The sequence below is a fragment of the Sinocyclocheilus grahami genome, unplaced genomic scaffold (assembly GCF_001515645.1).
Source record: "Sinocyclocheilus grahami isolate Dianchi unplaced genomic scaffold, SAMN03320097.WGS_v1.1 scaffold221.1, whole genome shotgun sequence".
NCBI lineage: Eukaryota > Metazoa > Chordata > Actinopteri > Cypriniformes > Cyprinidae > Sinocyclocheilus > Sinocyclocheilus grahami.
The window spans coordinates 1,642,048-1,665,910 of record NW_015505400.1 but is presented as its reverse complement, the minus strand read 5'-3'; the positions used below and the strand labels follow the sequence as shown (position 1 = coordinate 1,665,910).

At 37.5% G+C, this 23,863-nt stretch overlaps 2 protein-coding genes across 4 annotated transcripts in view; one reads left to right on the top strand and one right to left on the bottom strand.

Moving 5' to 3' along the window:
- jmjd1cb (jumonji domain containing 1Cb) overlaps window positions 1-11,908 on the top strand; it is a 146,422-nt gene extending 134,514 nt beyond the window's left edge. For all 3 annotated transcript variants that reach the window (XM_016287334.1, XM_016287333.1, XM_016287332.1), the window contains 11 exons: window positions 229-442; window positions 1,959-2,158; window positions 3,125-3,403; window positions 5,239-5,407; window positions 5,493-5,583; window positions 5,759-5,889; window positions 6,284-6,406; window positions 7,913-8,052; window positions 8,281-8,457; window positions 9,533-9,664; window positions 11,303-11,908. In XM_016287334.1, the coding sequence (XP_016142820.1) occupies window positions 229-442; window positions 1,959-2,158; window positions 3,125-3,403; window positions 5,239-5,407; window positions 5,493-5,583; window positions 5,759-5,889; window positions 6,284-6,406; window positions 7,913-8,052; window positions 8,281-8,457; window positions 9,533-9,664; window positions 11,303-11,392 (1,746 nt within the window). In that variant the 3' untranslated portion in view covers window positions 11,393-11,908. The remainder of the gene's footprint in view (window positions 1-228; window positions 443-1,958; window positions 2,159-3,124; window positions 3,404-5,238; window positions 5,408-5,492; window positions 5,584-5,758; window positions 5,890-6,283; window positions 6,407-7,912; window positions 8,053-8,280; window positions 8,458-9,532; window positions 9,665-11,302) is intronic.
- Window positions 11,909-12,896: 988 nt separating this feature from the next.
- On the bottom strand, window positions 12,897-19,774 carry LOC107596576 (nuclear receptor-binding factor 2-like). Its single transcript, XM_016287335.1, has 4 exons — window positions 19,453-19,774; window positions 16,935-17,019; window positions 14,968-15,008; window positions 12,897-14,885 (listed from the first exon to the last, which is right to left on the bottom strand). The coding sequence occupies exons 1-4, from the start codon at window positions 19,480-19,482 to the stop codon at window positions 14,271-14,273; spliced, it is 771 nt and encodes a 256-aa protein (XP_016142821.1). The 5' UTR covers window positions 19,483-19,774; the 3' UTR covers window positions 12,897-14,270.
- Window positions 19,775-23,863: the final 4,089 nt, after the last annotated feature.

The following is a 23,863-nucleotide window of genomic DNA, read 5'->3' as shown; positions in this document are numbered from 1 at the left end:
ACATGAAATTAAATAGAGCATTAGCCTTGACTAGAGTGTGCATGCTCTCGCTGTAAACACAAACTCTCACACTCTCTCAATCACACACAGATTTTCACATTCTGTTCTGCGCTGGAATGTTTTCACATACAGTCCTGCTTCATCTCTCAACCACTAAAAGTCCACAATATTTCCCTTCACTCTCCTCAATCTGCTGAACTTTCTCTGACACACTCTTACTTGTCACAGGTGTTACAAAACGTGCTAAATCACAGTAACAAGATCTCACTGTGTAAGCCCGAGGGCGGCCAGCAAAACTCCTCTCCGAAGGTAGAGGCCAATGGAGGAAGTAGTCCTGCCAGCGACACCAGCACCGAGAGCAAGTTCACCCCACCAGAGTCCCAGTCGCCTCTGCACTTCCTGGCCGATCTGGCTGAGCAGAAGTCCCGCGAAGAAAAGAAGGGTGGGTACAGAAAAAAATCTAACTTAAGGTACGGTTGAATTTATTGGTAGCCAGGGGCCAGAGGTCTGCCAGGTGCCCCCGTGTTTTTCCTTTCTCTGCAGGCGTGTGCGTGCTTGACAGGCCGCCAGCATTCCTCAGTCCTCACATTCAGTGGTGCATGTTACAGGCCTTCTCAGTTGTGAGCTCCCACATTCTAAAGGGTTCACCTAACCACATGTTTATCCAGTTCTTCAGCTCCTCTCACATGCCTAAAACATGCCGCTCTCTCCAAATGAACTGCGCTTAAAAGACCATCAGCCCTGTGATTATTGACACACATTCAGCTCAGTTTGTTGCCCAGTGCGGCATATAGAATTAAATTGCGCTTTTTGATAAGTCTGCATTTTTGTTGTTTCGTGTCAGCTCTTAAAATATAATAATAGAGTATATAGTTCATGCCATGGCACATTGTAACGTGTTGCTAGCATTTTGAGCAGTTTTTTTATTACATTGCAGTTGCTACAGTGTTTTAGGACCTTGCAAAAAGCCCAATCTCAAGTCTCTGCGATATTTTGTTCTCCAGAAATGTCTCACATCCTTCCTTGTGTAAAGTCAGTGGGATTTTTTAACCCCTTTTTATTCTTCCCCAAATTTTTGTTGTTTCGTGTCAGCTCTTAAAATATAATAATAGAGTATATAGTTCATGCCATGGCACATTGTAACGTGTTGCTAGCATTTTGAGCAGTTTTTTTATTACATTGCAGTTGCTTGGTAGTTGCTACGGTGTTTTAGGACCTTGCAAAAAGCCCAATCTCAAGTCTCTGCGATATTTTGTTCTCCAGAAATGTCTCACATCCTTCCTTGTGTAAAGTCAGTGGGATTTTTTTAACCCCTTTTTATTCTTCCCCAAATGAAAATTGTACATCTGAAAAATGTAATAGTGTGCAGGATCCCTCAAATCTGGACCTGGAGGGCCATTGCCCTGAAGAGTTTAGCTCCAATCCAAATCAGAGACACCTGAGCAAGCTGATCAAGGTCTTCAGAGTTTTTTTTTTAAACTGATCAGAGTTTAAACTCTGCTACTTTATAAAAAGCATGTTAGAAATCTTACTCTAAACTTTTTATCCGTGTATGTTCCTTCTTTTTTTTTTTTTGGTAATTTTTTATTTTATTTTATTTTAATTCAAAATCTCATAACACCTGCAAACTCTGCCTCACTTTTGAGTGCCATGTCCACATCTTAAAATCCAGTCGTTGAAAGAAACAGAAAGAAAATTTTTTATTTTTTCGATAATCTGATACACTCAAATGTACGTCACAATATGGAAGAATAGATCTGTCGCTGCTTCTGTTTTATCATGACTTTAAAATTCCAATAAAAAGTCCCACTACATAATTTCCCACTAAATATTATGGGAATGTATCATATAATGGAAATAAACCAAAAGTTCTACTACTTCTTTTACTTTTGAATTTCATATGATGTGAAAGAGATTGATACCTGAGGTTTTGAACAGCCTGTACTTCTCTCCTGCAGAAAATAAGGAGTCAGGTGTAGGGAAGATAAAGGAGGAGAAGGATCAGTCAGATGCTTTGGAGTCTCTGCACAGTAAAGCATCATCCCTGGAGCAGGGATCAACCCTACGAGACCTCCTCACCACCACCGCAGGCAAGCTGCGTCTGGGCTCCACTGATGCTGGCATCGCATTCGCTCCAGTGTACTCCACTGCCTCACAGGTCAGAAAACCAACACCTACTGATCACACTCAAACAGAGAGACAGTACCAGCATACAGAGATGGCAACATATATACACAACCAGTGAAAAGTTAAAAAGTGCACATACTTAACTTTAAAAAGCTTTTGATCTAAAGGTTTATTCTTGAATTCTAGTTTTAAGAACAGTTTTGTAGACATATAAATTGCATACATGTAAAAAAAAATAAAAATAAGTAGTAATTATAATCAAGTTGGCGTTTCCGTACTTTTGATCGGTAGACAATATAATTATAAAAAATAATGTAAACATCTAGAAATGAGTCATTATCACATGGATGGCAGTTTACAAAAAATATGGCCATGCTAGCATAAAGAGCAGGGGTATTGAATTAATGTTCCAAGAGGTCCGGTCTCTATGTTTCTTTCTCAGTGGAGGTCTGAACAATACATTTTTGGAATAGTAATAAACAGTCACATGGTCAAAATAGTCATAAAAGATGCGGATATTGGGCCCCCGAGAGACAAAGCAGTGGTGAGAATTTTTCTACAAATTTTTTTAATATTTCATCTGTTGAGCCTAATTGGATATGAATATTAAAGGTAAGATCAGATGTTTTATCAGGTTATTATTGTTTTGTTTATAGACACCTGTGTACGACAGAAGGCCATGTGACAGAAAAGGCACTGTATGAGGGTTCAGGGTTTAAGTCTAAAACATTTTTATATTTTGTTGCAACTCACATGGAGCTAGGTAAAATAAATGAGAGGATATAGCACAAAAAAAAAACTAAACCATAAACTACCCCTAAAATTGTGCAACCATTGTCATGTATCGTGGTCTGATTGGAACCAAGCTGGGGTCCATAACCGGACCGCAGTCTGCTATTTGAGGACCCCTGTGACATAGAGCCTGCATTACTATAAAGAAAAAAATGTTTATTGTCTAAAATAGCTTACGGCTTCTTTTGTGGTCTTCCTACCACAGATTGTCAAGAGTGGCCGCAGCATGCCCAACATCCTTGATGACATCATCGCCTCTGTGGTGGAAAACAAGATCCCGGCGGGCCGTGGCACCAAGCTGATTCTGAAGCATGAGCCTCTGGAGGAGCCCAAAGCTGAGAGAAAGAAAGCAGTGGAAGAACCACCCAAACTATATGCAGACATCCCACACTGCTGGCTTTACGAGCGCAGGCTGCTCTGGCTCAAAGACCACCGCAATAGCAACAACTGGAAACTCTTCAGGGAATGCTGGAGACAAGGACAGGTCTGTGGAAAAAAAGCCCACTAAATTCTGAACCTTACATTACTTTCTGTTCTGCTAGAGCTATGGTCCAATATTAGTTCAGCTCAGAACATTTTCTTGATCCTTTTGTTCCCTCTTCCCATATTTTCTCTTGCTTCTTTAATATAACACTCTATAAAATTGGCAAAAACCCTAATACGCATGTAGTGTTTTGAGTCACTCTTCCTGGAGCCCTGTGCAGAATTGCCACTGATATCCTTGCAGTCAGGATAATCCTAATAATCCTGTGTACTGATTACAGGTTGTGCTTCAAATAATCATTATCCGGGGATGTGATTTTTCCATATTTATGCAGATTTCCATGTTTTCCAACTTGAGAAGTACAACCCATGTGAATCACGAAATAACCTTAAAGGAAACTCTAAAATACATTTTTTGAGATTTTAACAGATATGTACAGGTTGCACATCAATGAAAACAACAATAACACTCATTATGTTTTTAGGGAAAAGTGGTTATTTTTTGGAGTAATTTCGTTCTTCCAGTTTAAAAAGCAAAGTTGAAACGCCGTCATGAAAAGTGACGTGTATGTGTGAATTCGGTGTGGTGATTGGCTGCTGTGGCTGGAGAGCATGAATGAATGAAAACAAATGAGTGAATTCAGCCATTGATTGTGCCAGAAGGGCCATAGATGCCATCTTCTGGCGAAATGCGTGAATGTATTCGCTGCAACCCTAACAATGCAGCTAAGAGATGGCTTTTGCATGTGCACTGGCTTTACACTCATTATTACAATGCATTATGGGATTGAATAAGTGCACTCAATAATGTCCCATGTGGTTTCAGATACCACGTAAAATGGCTGTATTGAGCACTAGAGAAGGGTATGGGGCAATTTTGGACACAACCTCTGTCTCTTCCTGTTGTGATATGATGATATTTATTGACTTGTGTTCATTAGACCATGATTATACATCTCTACAGAAAGTAAACTACATCATAAAATGTGGCTCTTCCAAAACCCAGTAAGCTGCCTATGTATGCAGCATTTTAAGGTTCCCAATGCTAAAGCTGTTCCAAAGGGTAGTTACTGTTATTATACTGCTTTTTAACATTTCACACAGAGAACGCAGTCTCATAATACACTGCAATGAGCTCAGTGAACATGTCCATTCGAGATAGCAGATGGCATGAAAACGTTGATTTTGTATTAGATTCAGTGTCTGTATATGTTCAGGTGCCTGTGTAGTTCACACTCTTTTAAGGGTGTGCCAGCTTTGCATGCAGAGGTTTTTAGGCTGATCTGTTGCATACAACAGTCTCTTTTTAGACTTTTAAGAACTTTTGAGAATAAGACGTGATACTAAAAGGTTCACTAGTAACTTAAGTTTTTTTTAGATGTCCCAATCAGACCAGCAGTTACAATTTTTACTTACTTTAACTCAGATGAATGATGAGTTTTCATTTAACCAAAACAACTTTTTTTTAATTCTCGAAAATATTTTTACAAAAAGAAAATTTGAAAATAAATAAAGAAATACCTCCACGAATTCATATTTATGCTTCAGATTTATTTGCAGTGGCAATGCAACACCGAAACACTTACATCATTATTATTGAGCTCTGCACTTTTGCAGAAGCTAGTTTGGCACTCAGATTATAATATACTCACAGATTTAGGCTTTTCAACCAATGTAATTATTGTGTTTAGTTTTTAGAGTAATCCATCTTGCAATTTCTTTTTTAACCAGGCCTCATATTTTTCCACTGTTCAAAAAGCAAGTCTTGGTACTCAAGTAGTGGTTGTGATCTCAGCTGTCAATAAAAAGGCCATTTCCTGTGCGGTGTATTTGCAGCCGGTGCTGGTCTCTGGGGTGCACAAGAAGCTCAACGCCAGCTTGTGGAAGGCAGAATCCTTCAACCAGGAGTTTGCCGACCACCAGGGAGACCTCTTGAACTGCAAGGATGGAGTAATGTCCAACTCAGGCGTCAAAGAATTCTGGGACGGCTTTGAAGATCTCACGAGTGAGTGCCACTTGAAGTAAACAAATGAGCAATTATCTTATTAATCGACCTGTTTCTGTTTATGCTGATCATGCTTTCTCTGCAGAGCGGCCCAAGTCAAAAGATGGAGAAACTGTAGTGTATCGACTGAAAGACTGGCCTTCAGGGGAAGAGTTTATGGCTTTGATGCCCTCCAGGTACGACATTAACACAAAAACACAACATGCAGACATGCTAAGTAGCCATTTAGCCATTGTTTTAGGGATTGCGAATGCTGTTTCATGTTGTCTTTCCATATTTCATTTGTATGTTCTTATCAAGCATAGCTCTGTTTTAGTCTTGTTTTAGCATGCGCTTCATCTTATTGTGTAGGTATGATGATCTCATGAAGAACCTCCCAATGCCTGAGTATTCAGACCCTGAAGGGAACCTCAACCTGGCCTCCCATCTGCCCTCCTTCTTTGTGCGGCCAGACCTTGGCCCACGCCTCTGCTGTGCTTACGGTACTACTCTCTCACACACATATTTTTAGTTGTATTCATGGTGTTCATATTGCTCTGTTGTATTCATGGTTTAACTGTAGAAAATTAAATAATTTTATCAAACAAATATATTAAATTACTGGAGGGATTTCATGAAACCTGTCATATTTCACCCCACATGAAAATAAATAATAATTTACCTTTTATGTATTGTGACATTATTTTCATGACAATTTCCCCCCAAATTCTCATTAGAATGTATTATCTACATAGTATTTGTATATTATGGTAGCATTTGTTGTATTTTTTTTAAATTATGATTTATGATTTATCTATATGGTGAAAATTAAAAGTAAAAAATAAAATTTGTATTTTGATAACATGCTGAATATGGTGTTTATGATCTATATCTCAGGTGTGGCAGCATCTCAGGAGCAGGACTTTGGAACCGCTAACCTGCATATGGAGGTGTCGGACATCATCAGCGTGCTGGTTTATGTAGGAGTGGCCAAAGGGAATGGTGTCCTCTCCAAAACGGGTAAGCCTGAGGCCCGCTCACCACACAGCTGTCAACAGCCTGTCTGTTTACTTGGTCAGCCATGATAGAGAAAGAGACAGAGGGGGATAGCCTTCTGCACGACAAATGATCCTTAAACCTTTGAGCTCAGAGAAAAAAAAAAACAGAACATGTTTTCCACCGTGGAAACAATGAAATGTAAAAGAGGCATCTGGAAGGAGTTTTCCCTGTTAGTACATGGCCATAGCAGCACTAAAAGAGCTTTTCTCATCACTCATAAGAGAGAAAATGTAAAAACAGGGAGGAGTTTCACATATGATATATTATTATGGTATTAACTAAAAACCATTTGTAGTTTTGCATGACCGCTGTGCTCTCTCTGATCATCTACAATCCTCTAATGGTTGGCTACTACAATAGATAGCCATGTGGGTGTGATGTTACATCTAACGTAACAGGTCAGTGGTTCTCAACCTTTTTTATTCCAGTGGTCCTCAACAGTGTTCGAAAGCCCAATGACCTTTGTTTCCCTTTGTTTATGATTTACTGGAAAAGGATGAAGGATACATTTTTTGAAATTATTTTGTACTCAATTTTTACCCAATAAAACATCTTAGAGTTTGGCCAAACTAAAAGAATGTATATTCATTATAAATATGGCCATGGCTTTTTATAACTTTATGAATTTACATGAATTTCCAGGCATAGAAATCACACTTTTAAAATTAGGCTTCCTCATATATCCAGGTTTTCCAAGACAGTGGGAAACTTCGCTCTTTAAAGGGAAAAAAATAATTGTTGAGGAGATGACTTAAAAATAAGAAATATCTTGTTGGAGCCGCAGCAGGAGGGGAGACCCGAGTTTGAATCACGGCTCGTGGTCCTTTCCGATCCCATCCCCCTCAGTTTCCCACTACTCTTTATATTCAATCTAAATACTTGCCGAATCTTCAAGAAAGAAAGAAAATGTCTAGATTTTTTGCTATTTTAATGCTTGTTTTAAATCATTTCACATTTGTGTTCTGTCCTACTGGTGATTCATGTAAAATAAAACACAAAAAGAAGACTATATTTGTTGAGTGCGGATCATGGTTTTATGTACTGGTGTAGTTCACACTGATGTTCAACACGGGTCCAGTTGCTGAATAATGATGTGTAAATGATGTTGACATGCAAAAGTGTTAAAGTGATGATGGTTGCAAAATCACAACCATGACTATTTCTGAACAACACATTTTTTGCATCTAAATTTCCAGTTGTAAGTTTATAAGTAATTTTGCATCGTGTGTCATGCCATCAGCTGCTCCTCCTTACTGTGATGGCCTTTCTATTTTTAGCCGTTGTCTTATGGGCAGACATGAGGAGAATATATAAAAGCCAGACTCCCACACACACTCCTCGCCATTAATTTTTAAACATCACTCTGTTTTCAAAAGAGGATGGCACTCCCTGCCTTTATAAGAAATGAAGCTGACTGCGCGGTGTTTGCTGTGTAACCGCATGAATGTGTTTGTGCCAAACACACAGGAGTGCTGAAGAGGCTGGAGGAGGAAGATCTGGATGACAACGTGAAGAAAAGATTAAAGGACTCAAGCGAGACTCCCGGAGCCTTGTGGCACATCTACACGAGCAAAGACGGCGAGAAGATTAAAGAGTTCCTGCACAAGGTTATTTTGATTTGATTTCTCCCCTGATCTTGAAATAATACAGTGGATCATTGCAGTGACGCTCGCTCTCTCTCTCTCTCTCTTTCTCTCTGAGTGGGTGTCCTCATAAAACCTTTTGCAAGGAAGTTTTAAAGGATTCATTTCACATGTTTTTCTGGCGTGTGCAGATCTTTAGGGCATATGCTGTTGTTTTTTAACTCAATGTTTGTGTGTGTTTGGACATGGCAGTTGGCGAAAGAGCAGGGCGTGGAGATCCCAGTGGATCGCGACCCGATCCGTGAGCCCAGCTGGTACTTGAGCCGTAAGCTGCGTCAGCGGCTGCTGGAAGAATATGCCGTTCAGGGCTGGACTGTGGTGCAGTTTCTGGGTGATTCGGTCCTGATCCCTGCTGGAGCTCTGCACCAGGTCTGCATATTCTGCTCAAACCACTGATATCACATGAGCAAATCATGATATATACTACGTTCTGGGGCTTTTGTTGTGTTATTGATTATTCAGACCAAAAACCCCCACTTTATAGACATGGAAAGCAACAAAGCTCACTGTTTTGTTTACATTGTTGCTAAAAATTGTTAAAACACTTAAGCCACACTTTGTCTGAATATCTTTTAATTATTTAAAACATCAACAAAAAAAAAATGAAAAGCTAATGCTTTTAACTTCACTTTAACCGTGTAAAGCCTAATAGTTAGAAAAATCTATTTATTCGAAATGAAATGGTTTATTGAATCAAAATAATAATAATAATAATAAAGGGTTTCATATGTGTAGAGTATCGTATATGAAACACCAACACCAGTGGCCCAAACTGAGCAAAAATATTATTGGTGCAGTTGTTGATATTTATTTGGACAAAACGTAAGATGAAATTCTGACAGTTTGTAATGTAAATCAATGAGATATTTATAACAATATAACTTACGTAAAATGCATATAAATATAGGTTGTCAAACTCAATCTCCCAATAGTATGTCTTAGTAAGCTGAAATCTAAATGCTTAGCTTCATGATCAAAGCTCTGTAGTTGTGGAGGGCAAAACATAATGCAATGCAATACAGTGATGATTGAGAGATGAACAAATAAACGTTCCTCAGAAACCTGATGTATCATATTTGATAGCTTGATTTTAAATTTTTCTAAAAAATAATGTATGGATAATCAACTTAAGTTGCTTCAGTTTAGTAAATGTTGTAATATTACTGACAATATAAAAGTTACTCTTACATTTACCAGTAAAGATTGGTAAAAGACCACGATCTGTTTGAACAATTATACTAAAAGGCATTTTACTTGCTAAATTATAATGTCAATCAGGTGACTGAAGGCATGTAGTAGATTGCGTAATACAGGTTTTCAGCAAAATCACAATCACAGTCAAACGTCCTCTTTCTGACCTAGCTGAAGTTCCAGAGCACCATCATCTTTCTGATATTTGTCACATCACTGCGCACTCAGATTTGTGTGTCTCTCATCCGTACAGGTGCAAAACCTGCACAGCTGCGTCCAGGTGATCAACGACTTTGTCTCTCCGGAGCATGTGGTGCATTCGTTCCACTTAACCCAGGAACTCAGATCCTCCGAAGAGGAAATCAACTATGAAGATAAGCTACAGGTAAGAGTTCAAACTGGAAATATCGCAACATGTCAACATTTTTCGGAATATAAAGACCTGAGCTGGATCACAGTCTCTATGATTTGTTGCTCTTTAGATTGTTACACAAACATGCAGTCTGTTTGCTTCCACTTGTGTTATAAACTCAAATACTCTCCTCACAAAATAACACATTTAATATGTATATTTTCAGATGCATCGTTAGACATGAGATAGCATAAACGTTACAAATATCAGGATTCACTGGGTCCTAAAAATGTCTCAAATTTAGTTTAAGGTCCTAAAAAGTTTTAAATATGTTAAATGCTGTAACAAATGTGGCGATACGACCTAATGTGATTGATTATTAAATTTCAAAAGACAATGGTTTAATTAAATAAATGTGAGCGCTGCATGTTTGAAGATGCAGTGCTGTTACACGTTCTACAGGAACGTGGATTCAGAGCAGTTTGCAGCCAATATGATCCACTACTGATGAATTATGACTGTTTCCTTTGTGATCTTTACACTGTAATATTTTGTAGGTGGTTGCAAGAGTGCACATTTGATCTCCCTCATGTTTTTGAATGAGCAGCTGGAAGTAGTAAAGCAAATACATTCCAAAATAAAAGTCCCAGTGGATTTTGGGCTCATTTATAATTAAAAGTCAATTTTGTTTGCATAGAAACATGAATTAAAAGGATTAAATTGCAGTAAATTTGATGAATTAATTGGCAAATCATGTAATTCATTAAATTATAGATTTAAATCACTTGTCACCCTTATATTTAACACATTCAGAATATAGATTTTATTAGTATTGGCACAATAATGTCATTTTTTTTGCCTTTTAAAAACACATTATCATTTTATTTGTAAAATCCAATATCAATCAACTTCTAATTCATGTATTGATATATTAGTACCCAATTCAATTTCAATACATATGTGCAACATGTCTTGAATATTTTAAACTTTTAAACTTTGAGATAAATTGTATATTTTGGTTTCGTTGTGCATGGACATGCGTTATTTGTATAGGTCTTAAAATGATATTTTAAAATCTCTGCAGACACACTGTGTGGAGGGAATTGTATTCTACATTTATATTATTAGTAGTTTTATTTGCTTTACTCTACTAAAGAGTGTTCTTTCTTCTCTAAATGCCTCATTAAGGTGCTTAAGTTTGTCCTGAGATAAGAGATGACAGGAAATCTAAGTGTGAGACAGGAAAATGTTGTCAGCTTTTTAGATGTCCTGGCTTCTTAGAAACGCATCTGGAGGACATAGTTAGACACCTTAAATGGACGTATAAGTTGAATATGCATTATGATTGGATGAGATCAAAGCATCCGCATTTGATGAAGGTATAAATGTTGAGTTGGGGTGTTGCCTCTTTGTCACACTCTGCAGCCATCTATATGACTGTTGACCTTTTCTTGCAAGAAAATAGATCTTCAAAAGACTTTCGTCTCATACTTTTATTGAAATAGAAAATTCCCACAACACCGTTGCACTCTTAGTTTAGTGTTTGTACTTCTCAGTTTCCTGATGTTTCTCAGCACTGCAGTCTGCCGGACGAACTTTCATCAGTTGCCATGCCATTTCAGACGTCTCTCATCATGTCACGTGATTCTAACAGCCTGCCGTTTCTCTCAGGTCAAGAACATCTTTTACCACTGCGTGAAGGATGCTGTGGGGACATTAAAGAGGTGCTGCGCAGAGGAAGAGGAGGAGATGAACTCATGACACACTCGTCGACACGTTCCCCCAAATATGCACACTAACGCTCGCCGCGAACCTCCAGTGCCAAGCAGAGAAAAACCACCAGTAAACTGTTTTTGTTACTGACACCATAGCAGTATAGGGCACCAGGATGACTGTGACTGACACGCCACACTTCTAAAGAGAATCTAGTGTTTGTTTGTCTGTTTGGTTTCGTTCCCCTTTTGTTCTTTCATACTGTATAGTTTCAGTGGAGAATCGTATTTATTTTTAGTGAGTTCTACGCTCTGTTCTCGATCAAATGTAAATGTGACTTGTACAGTTTGCTAATGGATTTCTGATGGCGCTCACTACTACTTTGGAGACTTGGGAGTTACTGTGAGAGAGATCCGCTGTCTCGTGTCCTCATGCCATATCTTTTGAGAAAAAGAACTGCCAAACAATTGTAAACATTGTAAAGTTCTATTATGTAAAGAAAGACTTAATGAATAACACTTCAGCATTTTATTAAAACGTATTTACTGTAAAATGGAGACATTTTCAAAAAAAAGTAATTTATTCAAGAAAAAACGGTCTTGTTTCTTCCTTTTTATGTTCAGATTTACTATGGCGAACTTTTGAAGTTCAGTGGAAAAAGCAAATCGTACTATGCTGTGTAAATTTATACATATATACATTCACCGATGTATTTTTTTAAACATGGCTTGCTTCAATTTCAAATTTTAAAGTGCAAGTGTTACATGCTTTGTACATTGAAGTTCAAAGGGGTTTTACATTTTCCATTAAAATGGATTTATCAAATATCTGGCTGCCTTTTGCTTTATTGACAAGATGAAAGGTTCAAATTATCTATAGGAGATATTCTGTGTTTGGCCATATATATATATATATATATATATATATATATATATATATATATATTCTCGTAATCAAAATGTGCTTCACCTCTAAAACTACTTTCTTAAAAAAAATGTTAACCAATAGCCAAACAGTCAGCTCTAGTGCTTGTTTAGTATGTAATGCCCACTTTTCACAAGCCAGAGTCTTATTGAGAAAATCTAATTCTGGATTTGCTGCCCAATAGACTTTGCCCACTTTTGAACACATGCTGTCATTCACTCATTGAACACCAGAGGGGGCTGTTGAGGGAATTTAGATATGATGCAATGTACACTCATTTGTAGTGCAGTCACTACCATTCTAAAGTCTCTCTGATAAAGAATCTTACAGTTTAATGATTTATACAAACCTTAAAAAAACATGTAATACATTTTTCAAAATCAGTGACTAATTTAGACCTGTTTGCATTAGTGGGCAATTAACATGAACTATGGCAAGTTTATGTGTAGCGTGACTATGCTATATTCCATTAAAAACAAATTGAAACATTCTTTTAAAATGATGAATGCAGCTTTTATGAGCTCCTGTTCAATAGACTGCATGGAATATTTGTCCTATTGTAGTATATTTTCAATATACTGTATTAGAAATAGCGTACAAGCAGCTGGACAAACAACTCAAGAACAGATTTATGCTGCCACTTGTTAAAATCTTTAATGCTTGTCAGAATAAGTAAACTCACAAAATAATTATACATAAATTATTGTTTTCAATATCTTAATCATATATACGTACAGCTACCGTAGAACAGCCATTCATGCATCAAAACATTTTCATCATGATTTTCATTGGTTTTTTTAACATCACAAAACAAAATTAAAAATAAAAAACCAATCTGATGTACCCTGATTACTGTGGTAAACCAGTAATTAAACATTGAACTAAAAACAAAATAAAAAGAGCAAAATGTGGATTTGGTTCCCTCTTCATGACACAAATATAAGCCATAAATTCATCTCTTCCCAGGCGCGTCTGGCACATGTTGGTAAGCTTTTGATTAGTGTGAGGACCTGGTTTATTGTTAGAGCAAGGTATGATTGTGCAATCAGTTACCTGAAAATATTAACACCGTGATCCAGACAATCCTTGATTGAGGAGTACAGTACAAACGAAGCTTCAAAACAACAAACAACATCCTCAGTTCATTCAGACTTCACACAGGTCCAAAGAGCGAAGCTTTCAGGACATGTCCATTCCTATGCTGTTGGCATTGCGTCTGAAGACTGACACAGCGGAGCAGGAATTCAGAGAAGTCAGCGGAGATGAGAAACAACTAAATGAATGAGTGATTCTGTAGCACTTGACATGATTATTGCTTATCGTTCCGAATGCAATAGACTCACACTCATGTTCAGCCTCAAAATAAACCACAGCTGTTTTCGTTTTACAGGCTGCTGCTACAAATCGTCCAGAGATGACATCATGCCTGGGCTTTGTACTAATTGCAATAAGGCAAAACAAGTGCTGCAAGCTGGTTATCAGTGTATGGAAACAGAATGCATAACTAATTGCATTGATGCCTCTTGGCTTCCTCTATGCCCTAAATCTGCACTGTTGATAGACGACTGAAACGGCATAAGCACAACATCAACATGGATGGCGCTGATCAACAGATACTGCACAAAACCCTCACACACTCACACGTTATGATTGTAGTTCACAGTGTCCGTGTAGGAAATAGTTTTCGATTTCAAAGTGGGATTTTGCAAGAGGCAAATTCACCTGCTGATAAAACGTCTGAGTGTTCAATGGAATGTCCCTTTTCACTCGTACTTCATAACAAAAAACACGTTAGAAATGTTCAAAAAGGCACACATACTTCAACAAGCGTTGTTTTCTTTCTTTGTGTATCCAATCGCTACAGGGCACCACTGAGAAGTCGAGTAGGACGGTCGTGTGAACCGTCATTTCCGCCGCTGGGCTGCTTCACCGTGAATGTGCTTCCTCGGTGTGTTCGCTGGCACGCGATGGCGCTCGAAGTCTCCCTTTGGTGTGTGAGCGGTCACAGCTTCTTCCCGTCCAACAGCTCCTGCAGGATGTCCTCAGGAAGCTCTAGGCCGGGCAGGTCTTCCAGAGGGATCTCCTGAGTGGGCATCTCCAGCGGAGGGAGCTGTGGGATGGGAATGTCCTTGGCCTTGCGCTCCTCGGCAGTCTGTGGAAGCACCCACAGCTCCGACCGCTCCACGAAGTCGGCATCAGCGTAGGGTTCCTTCTTCAGCCGTACGTTCTCCGCCCGCAGCTGCTCGTTCTCCCGTTTCAGCTGCTCGTTTTCGGACACCAGTCGGTCCACCAGGTTGCGTAGGTCGTCGATGGTGGTCTGCTGCTCTTCCAGACGGGTTTTGTCATCTTTCTGGGCTTTACTGCCTGCGCAGGGCTCTGGGACAGTGCCTTTGTTCTTCAGGAGGTACAACCAGGTGTCATACTCGCGTTCAGAGGGTTGGGAGACGTCCGTGGCGGTTCCGCCCGGCTCTAGGTGGCGGCGTGGCGTTTGGTCCGAGGCGGGGACATGCTGGAGTGTTCTGGGCTTGTCCTCTCGCTTTGCTTGCTTCCATTGCTCCTCAATCAGCCTCTGCTGCTTGACGTGACTGTCCCTCTGAAGCTCCAGTGACATGCGAGCCTACGCAGGAAAGAAACATCTCATTATCCACAATAAATAATAATGAAGAAAATGCAGGACAATGAGGACCGTATAGGCATACCCGTTCACACTCGGTGAGCTTCATGGCCTCCTTGAGAAGTTCTGTGGAGAAATGACGTTATGTAAGCTAGGGCTGCACGATTAATCAAATGCGATTGTCATGCACAATTTGTTAGTAAAGCCGGTTCTGTAATCAGCAGGAAATCATCATCACGTGCTTTCAGATGGAGCAGCATTTACTACACAGTGTTGTAGTTCACTGACAAGTTTCGCCAAAAAAAAAAAAATCGCAGATGATTTTATTGCGCGATTCTGAAATCGAAGAAATCGTTCGCGATAATGACAGCTGTTTGCATAGCTTTTCAGTGAACTACGGCTCTGTGAAGTAAATGCTGCTCCATCTGAAAGCATGTGAAAATACCACATTTAATAAAATTTTTACTCCAAACTCACTTCATAATGTCAGTCGAGTGTTTGAAAAAAATGCTTCTGTGAGATGATGTGGCTTCTTACACAGAATAAGGCACGCAACATATTTCATAGTATTTAAGCAGTGATAAAGGCATTGCATTATTAATATACTTTATTTTAATGAAAATTATAATAAGAAGAACTCAGATAAACCGTATATTGCGGTAGTCGTGTGTTTATTAGTCACGTTGAATCAATGAAAGCAGTTGAATCTTCAGTTTATTCAGCTGCAGCGGCAGGCATTTTCTGATTTCTTCTGCGGGGTGTATTTGGGGTTTCAGTGCGAGAGCGCCCTCTGGCCTTCGGATGGAGATTTACTGCTGATCACAGAACAGTGCTTCACTGAAAGATACACATGACAATCTCAGCTTCTGTCGAATCGAGATCTCGATTCCATTTCGATTTATCGTGCAGCCCTAATGTAAGCACACACATCCAGGGCTGGTGTCCAATCAGAGGTTGAGCCCAGTGCTACTCATAGATTATACAAGAATATTGTTTAGGCTCAAATTCGACTAGCCAAGCTTTGGCGTTCTTTGTGAGACAAACCCAAGGAGACTAAAGCCCTATTCTGAAGACAACTGTTTCTCATGAGGATGGCTAGCCTGTGATTTTATGGCTGTTTGAATCCAGAATGTCGGAATGACCTACTGCGTTCTGACAAACTCCAAGGTCGTGTGGTCATTTAAGTGCCGTCTGATTCCACATCTGTGACTTTACAAGAAGGGAATCAATACAATCTTTTTGTAAATCCTTTTTGACCACTGTCAAGCAGTGTAAGGTAACTTTCGCACTAACTTTTGAAAAAACAAACAAACAAAAAAACCGTAAGCTTATGAAATACATTTTTAAGATGTTTAAACACCCCTTCAAGAGTGAGTGCTGCACCTTTTTCAACTGATATGGCTTTTTGATTTTTGGTTGCACCTCCTCTCAGTAATTTAAAAAACATTTTAAAAAAATTAAGTACTTCACATAATTTACACACATATATATATATATATATTTTTTTTTTTACATTTTTTTTTTTATCCAATGATCCAATCAGTTCTCGATGGACAAAATCAAGTCTTGCTCTCTACATTTTTTCTTGTTCAAGAAGAAAAGATCATTTCATGCCAACTTTAAGGCTTGCACAACTAATCATTTTACTAGTCAAACAAGGAGCCAGGTCAAATGTTTATCTTATGTAAATAAGAGTTTGTGTTCAATGACATTCTTCATTTTTAGAGATAAAATGCAAGACAGAAAACCATTTACAATATAGTGCATCCATTTTTCTATGTATTTAACTAGAATATTTACATAATTAAATAACAAATAGGATATTGTTTTCCTATTATTAAAATAAATATGAATGAATTGTCCAAGCAATAACACATTGTGTGTACTGTACACCTGACAATCGTGTGTCTGACCACATTCCCAAGTTCACTGGATCACAGAACTAAATAAATCACCATCCGAATGCATACGTTTTATCACTGAGCTGTCATATGACTTTACTTTCACAGAGAAACAATTAGTGTCTGAATAGAGCCTAAAACTGAAACCAGCCTGCAGCTTTTCTGTGGCAGGAGATGGCATCTTCAAATTTCCCAGCAGCCAGCAAGCGCTCTGCTTTCCTGCACTGTTGATGGGCCTGAAAGAGATGACATTATTTCATTAGGAGTTTGTTAACACGGTACAGATACAAGTATTCAGTGTTTACAGTGGGATCTGAGACCACACTGAACATGTGACAGTCAAAATCTAATTCAAACTTGGAAAGAAGTATATTTTTGACACTGATCATGTGAACTTTTTATACAGATGGCTAGGTGTTCTTGCGTCCATTGATCCTTGTGAAAAAGAAGTGCACTTAATTGCATGTGTACTTGTAGTCTACTTCAAATCATAAAAGTGCATTTTAAAAAAAAACTGTATTTGCAGATAATATAATATTAATGAAATAAAAGGCCACTTAAGTGTACTTTGTAATAACGTCAAATTAAACATTTTTATCTAAAGTACATTGTAATAATCCTTTGTCAGCCTTTAAAGAAGTGCACTTATTCTGATGTGCTACCTAGCACACTTAAGCACATGTGGGGTATTTGTGCTGCAGTGTGTGATTTGATATTACATTTCAAATTAATATATTTTAAATGCACTAAATTACATCATCATTACAAAACAAATACAAGATTCAACAGAAATGACATTGTCATGATGACACTGACATGATATTTAGTTTACCATAAACACAGTACATTTAGCAGTACACTTTAAACATATTTCAAAGAGATAGGAATTATGAAATTACACACAGAAATGCACTACTCAGGTGGGTCAAGTTTAACTACTTTAATTTAAAATATAATATATATATATTTTTTTTTTTCAATTGGAAATAACATGCAATAAGTGTCCATAACTTTAAATTCAGTTTGTACTTAAGTTTATTATTTAAAGTATATTATTTCCATAATAAGTACTCTTTTTAAAAGCCCCCCTCTTTCAACAATGGGGAAGATGGTCTTATGAATACTAACTAAATTAGAATATATTATATATAATATGCATTTATTGTTTTTAATTTATTTCAGTTTATTAATTTATATTGACATTTATACCAACATAATATTACAATAACGGTGAGGGCGAGAGAGAGAAATCTCTAATCTTTGCTGCTTTGTTGTTATACTGATAATATAATTTGCAAAGCAAAAATTTTATTCAATTTAAAAAAAACAAAAAAAATGTCATGATATAATCCCAATTTCAGGATTATATCATGAACAGCCAACAGTCAGTGTTGGGGGTAACGCATTACAAGATTTACGTAATCAGATTACTTTTTCAAGTAACTAGTAAAGTAACGCATTACTTTTTAATTTACAAGAGAATATCCGAGTTACTTTTTCAAATAAGTAGCGCAAGTTACTTTTTTTTTTGCAATTTATTGAGTGACAGCTCTCCTGTCCACATGTTGAGAGAAATCAGATGTTACTGTAGTTCTAAAATAAATATGAATATGCATTAATTCATCTCACTCACACAAAAAAAACAGATTCAGTATTCCTCAAAATGAATACAAATAATACAACTCAGAATATGACGCAAACCTGCAATAATTAAATGTTAAACAACACAAATATGCTTTATGTATTTAATCCCATTCTGTTAACCAATGTCTTTGCTTCTGAGCTTCGATGATCCAGTTCAACCGTACTAATAAGCACAAATTACTCTAGACGAACCCTTTTTTTTTTTATTGCTGAAGTGTGTTGAAATGTCTTCTTCTGCATTCTACTGTACGGACGTACATTTACTTTCCCTTCAGCCCGAGGCTTATTCATTTCACTTTTGGTGAGAAAGGCTTTTATATTTGCCAAAAATAGAAATGTTTTATTTTAAAGGGGTCATATGATGCTTTTTAAAAGATCACTATTTTGTGTATTTGGTGTCAGAGTCTTAACTTTGATAAAGAATATCTCTTTGGTTTTGAGACTTTAGTCTTTGCAATTTCAGGGATCTTATCTATGCACAATCAACTTGTAACACTCCAAAGAGAAAGGAAAACTTGAAATCGCATCATATGACCCCTTTAAAAACAAACAAGCAAGCCCTGTCCAGATTTAAAAAAGTAACGCAACGCATTACTTTCCATAAAAAGTAACTAAGTAACATAATTAGTTACTTTTTTTATGGAGTAACGCAATATTGTAATGCATTACTTTTAAAAGTAACTTTCCCCAACACTGCCAACAGTAACGTACTGTTATAAATGGAAATAATACATCTCTAGGAAATAATAAATCACACATTTCGAGTCATATGTTAGTGTTAGTGTGTGTGTGTGTGTGTGTTTAAAGGGGACCAGCTGTCAGCAGTAAATAAACACACATGGAGGCTAACTAAGACAGACTACATTAAAATAGCACACGGGTTATACAGAGTCTTCACATCACGGTTAAGTGAATTAAAGCTCCGGGTAAACTCTTCGCAGCTAGATTGGAATTTGTTCAGAGGTTAAATGCGGCTAAGCTAACAGCTGCTAGCATGCTAATGGGATTTGTAAACAGACACTTACGAGATTGAGAGGACTGTCCAGCACCTCCATTCCTTCATCAACTACAGCCTCGGCTACACGAGAGACTCATCGGCACATTGTTGTCGTTACTCCGGCACCAGAGACTCTGGTTTCACCGGCTGCTGCTCCACTGCTGCAAGAGTCGAGCAACGACAACAACAACTCCCCCTCCGCGACGTCACCGCCGCGTCACACGTGACAACGCGTCTCTTTTCGTCTTTTCTACTTTTAGTAAATCACGCGAAATCATATCCCGTTCATAACGAGTGGCATGATTTAGTATCAAACGTGTCTCGTTAGATGAAACCGTGTTGAAAATCTGTCGTGGAATGCTGTGGTGTTACCTCACCACTAGAGGGCGCTGTTGTCCTACACATTCAATCATCACTAACAAATAAAGACGGACTTTGTACCATCACAGTGCAAAGGAGTACTTGTTTTAAGACATGCACCATGTTTTCTTTTTTGACCTGTACCTATAATATGAAGCACCTTGGAGTATCATATAAATATGTTTTATACGCGTAACAGTATTCTTTTCTAATGTCATTACAATGTTATGTAAATAACTTTTTTTTAAACAGCAACATAACAGCAAAGCAATACAGATAATAGTAAATCTTTTTTCTTGTTCTTTGCATATATATGGCATATTATTATTTTAGCATAAATATTCATATATTTTCATACATATATATATATACACACACACACACACACACACAAATAAACATACAATATAAATTAATATAACATATTAATAAATATATTTATTTTAATATACAAATAATTGACAAAGAAACAGCAAGTAACACATTCGATTAAATATGACAGTTTGAAGTAGCAAGACCGAAATTGTATTTTCTTCTAAAAACTACTCAAGTAATTTTTATTTATTTATTTATTTATTTTACAGTGTATCGGTGTAATTACTTGGTCATTTTAAAAATGTAACTACAATGTAAAAACGTGTATGTAAACATTAAGTGCATTGTATCAAATGATTCATTGAAATGTTAGTACATAGTAGTAAGACATTTAATATAAAATGGGTCCCAATATAACATTTAAAGGAACACTCCTCATTTTCCAACTCCCCTAGAGTTAAACAGTTGAGTTTTACCGTTTTCGAATCCATTCGGCCGATCTCCGGGTCTGGCGGTAGCACTTTTAGCTTAGCTTAGCATAGATCATTGAATCTGATTAGACCGTTAGCGTCTCGCTCAAAAATGACCAAAGAGTTTCGATATTTTTCCTATTTAAAACTTGACTCTTCTGTAGTTACATCGTAACATCCGACGGAAAATGAAAAGTTGCGATTTTCTAGGCCGATATGGCTAGGAACTATACTCTCATTCCAGCGTAATAATCAAGGATCTTTGCTGCCGTACCATGGGTGCAGCAGGCGCAATGATATTACGCAGCGCCTGAAAATAGTCCCCAGCACGCTCCCTGTGCAAGCAGGTGGTCACGTTGTTTATGTTGACGGAAGTTAGCCTATTTCAGGCGCTGCATAATATCATTCCACCTGCTGCACCCATGGTACGGCAGCAAAGTTCCTTGATTATTACGCCGGAATGAGAATATAGTTCCTAGTTTCCGTCGGTCTTAGTACACGATGTAACTACAGAAGAGTCAAGTTTTAAATAGGAAAAATATCGAAACTCTTTGGTCATTTTTTAGCGAGATGCTAACGGTCTAATCAGATTCAATGATCTATGCTAAGCTAAGCTAAAAGTGCTACCGCCAGACCCGGAGATCGGCCGAATGGATTCGAAAACGGTAAAACTCAACTGTTCAACTCTAGGGGAGTTGGAAAATGAGCCTATTTTCAAAAATAGTGAAGTGTTCCTTTTAAGGAGTATTTGATATCCCTGCTATGTGTCACTCAGAGTAACAATGTGAAAAGCACTGAATCTATATCAGATACATGCATAAAAGACACAAGCAGTGTTACATGCTCTGTGTTTTTCTGTCCAGCGGTTGGAGATTCCTTGCACAGCATAATATTTTGTCCATTCAAAGAGTGCACTTATTAACCGATGACGTCATCGGCTCAAGTACTTTGTTTTTGTTGTCAAGTGCCACTTGCTTTATCCGAATGTGCTTCAATTACTGCTAATATAAAACTGAACTGGATCAGATACAACCTCATGAATCCCAGCCTAAACTCTGCCCTGCCATACACTCACAGCACTCAGGGCCATATAAGGCCAGGTAATGCACATTTCATACAAAAACCTTTGAGTCTTTTGCTGCATTTGCTTGATTGATTGCTTTTACATTCAAATGATATTACAGTTTATTCAATTTATATTGCTCAGAAGTTACTCTTTCAAAGCTAATGTGACTTTTCAGCCATGTCAAGTCACATTTATTTATATAGCACCTTATACAATACGGATTATTTCAAAGCAGCTTCACGGTAATCAATAGTAAAAACAAATTGATACAGTTACTAAACAACTTCACTTTTAGTTGTAAAGCAGCTCTACAGAAGACAATAGCGTCATTATTCAGTTCAGTTTAGTTCAGCGTTGTTTCATTGTCTCTCAAAAAATTGCTCAGGAGAAATAGAAAAGGACACAAATGAGTCGGTGAATGTTGATGGCATAGGTCAAATCATTTGGTCTGGCAAGAATTTGATGACAAATTTTTGTTCACATTGAAATATCTTGGTATCGCGCCAAATCTGAGCATAGTTTGAGCTGCTGTTGAGGTCTCTCCAGAAACTCAACAGGAGAGATGTGAGGTTACTAATTGGAGACACAAAAATCGTTTGCTCTCCATTAAATCTCATTGCTGTCCAAGATAATCAATCGACGTATTAAAGAGATCTCATTCATGACATTTCAACAGACATTTGAAAACGGAATTCTTCCGCAAAACTTCAGACAGATATAATGTTTGTGATTCATGACTCAACCATAAGTGTGAATAATCCATATTTAGCAGGGACACTGCATAGCTCTCTCTCTCTCTGTGTTTTGTGTACTGTATCAGAAGGCAGTCGCTGGAACACTGTGGGTGTCCATCGAGACAACGGACAAATGTGAATCGAGTCATAACTCATTGAAAAAAAAAAATCTGTCCGTTCATGTACAGCAGGCCACTGGAACAGAGTTGCCTTTGTTCTGACCTCTGAGGTGCAAAGTTAGCCTGCTTTTCTCCTTCAAAGCGATCCTAACTGCCGTGTATATGTGGGATTCATTGTGAACCTGCTTCACATGCTGCTAACTTGACATTTGTGCGACCGATCCTTTATTTAGAACATGAATGATGTCTTCTGAGCGGGATATTAGCTATGTGATGTTCTGAAGCACCATGGCTAGGTGTTTTATGTTCAGAAGAGCATTCGATCATACTGCTCTGATTTCTTCAGAAGTGTATAGTATGTGTATTCTGTATTGTCTGCACCTTTTCTGAATGCAATTCACAGAAATGAATTCATTTGAAATCTATTAAAAAATCGAAAACAAAAAATATTGGTTACACTTTACTTGAAGGGGTGTGCATAAGACTGACATGACACCTTCATAATCATGACATGACACCTACATAATCATGACATGACACATGTCATGAATATGAAGGTTTTTTATGCATGTTTATGACAACTGTCATTAAGAGTCATTCGCTCAGTTATGTAATTTTTTATGCAAAGATGACATTATTTGAGATGTCTTTGTTATGGTTAGGGGTAAGGGTAGGGATAGGGTTAGGTTAGGGTTAGGTCAAATAATGTTATATTTGCATTAAAAATGACAAAACTGAGCGAATGACACTTAATGACAGTTGTCATAAACATGCATAAAACCTCCTTCATATTCATGACATGTGTCATGTCATGATTATGAAAGTGTCATGTCAGTCTTATGCACACCCCTTCAAGTAAAGTGTTACCAAAATATTTCACAATATTATTGCTGTTTTTACTGTATCTTTGATCAAATAAATGCAGCCTTGGAGAGCATAAGAGACTTCTTTAAAAAAGAAAACATTAAAAAATATCTTATCTTAAAATCTTAAAAATCAAAAAAAAAAAATGTACGCAAAATTGGATAAAAAAAAATTACAAAATAACTTTTTTTTCTGGTAAGGTGCTTATCATAATTTACTGTATTAAAGTAGTGAGGTCATGTGACAACACTGTAAAATACTACTGTTTGCAATGTTTAATGTGAAATAATGCCTACTGTTAAAACTTAACATTTGTTGGTGAGGCTACACTTTATTTCGATAGTCCACTTTAGACATTCTGCTAACTCTAAGTAGCTTTGAAATGACTCTAATTACAACAAACTCTCTTTATTTTGAAACTGCATGCCAGTTAACTCGCTTTAGGGTTTTAGTAGACTGTTAGTTTAGGGTTAGAGTTGACATGTACTTACAAAGTTACTTACAGTACTTA

Coding starts and splice junctions, on each gene's coding strand:
- LOC107596576 (XM_016287335.1), bottom strand. CDS start 19,482: ATGGAGGTGCTGGACAGTCCTCTCAATCTC. Junction 15,009..16,934: donor CTGCCACAGAAAAGCTGCAG/GCTGGTTTCAGT, acceptor ATTTCTCCACAG/AACTTCTCAAGGAGGCCATG. Junction 14,886..14,967: donor AGCTCACCGAGTGTGAACGG/GTATGCCTATAC, acceptor TTTCCTGCGTAG/GCTCGCATGTCACTGGAGCT.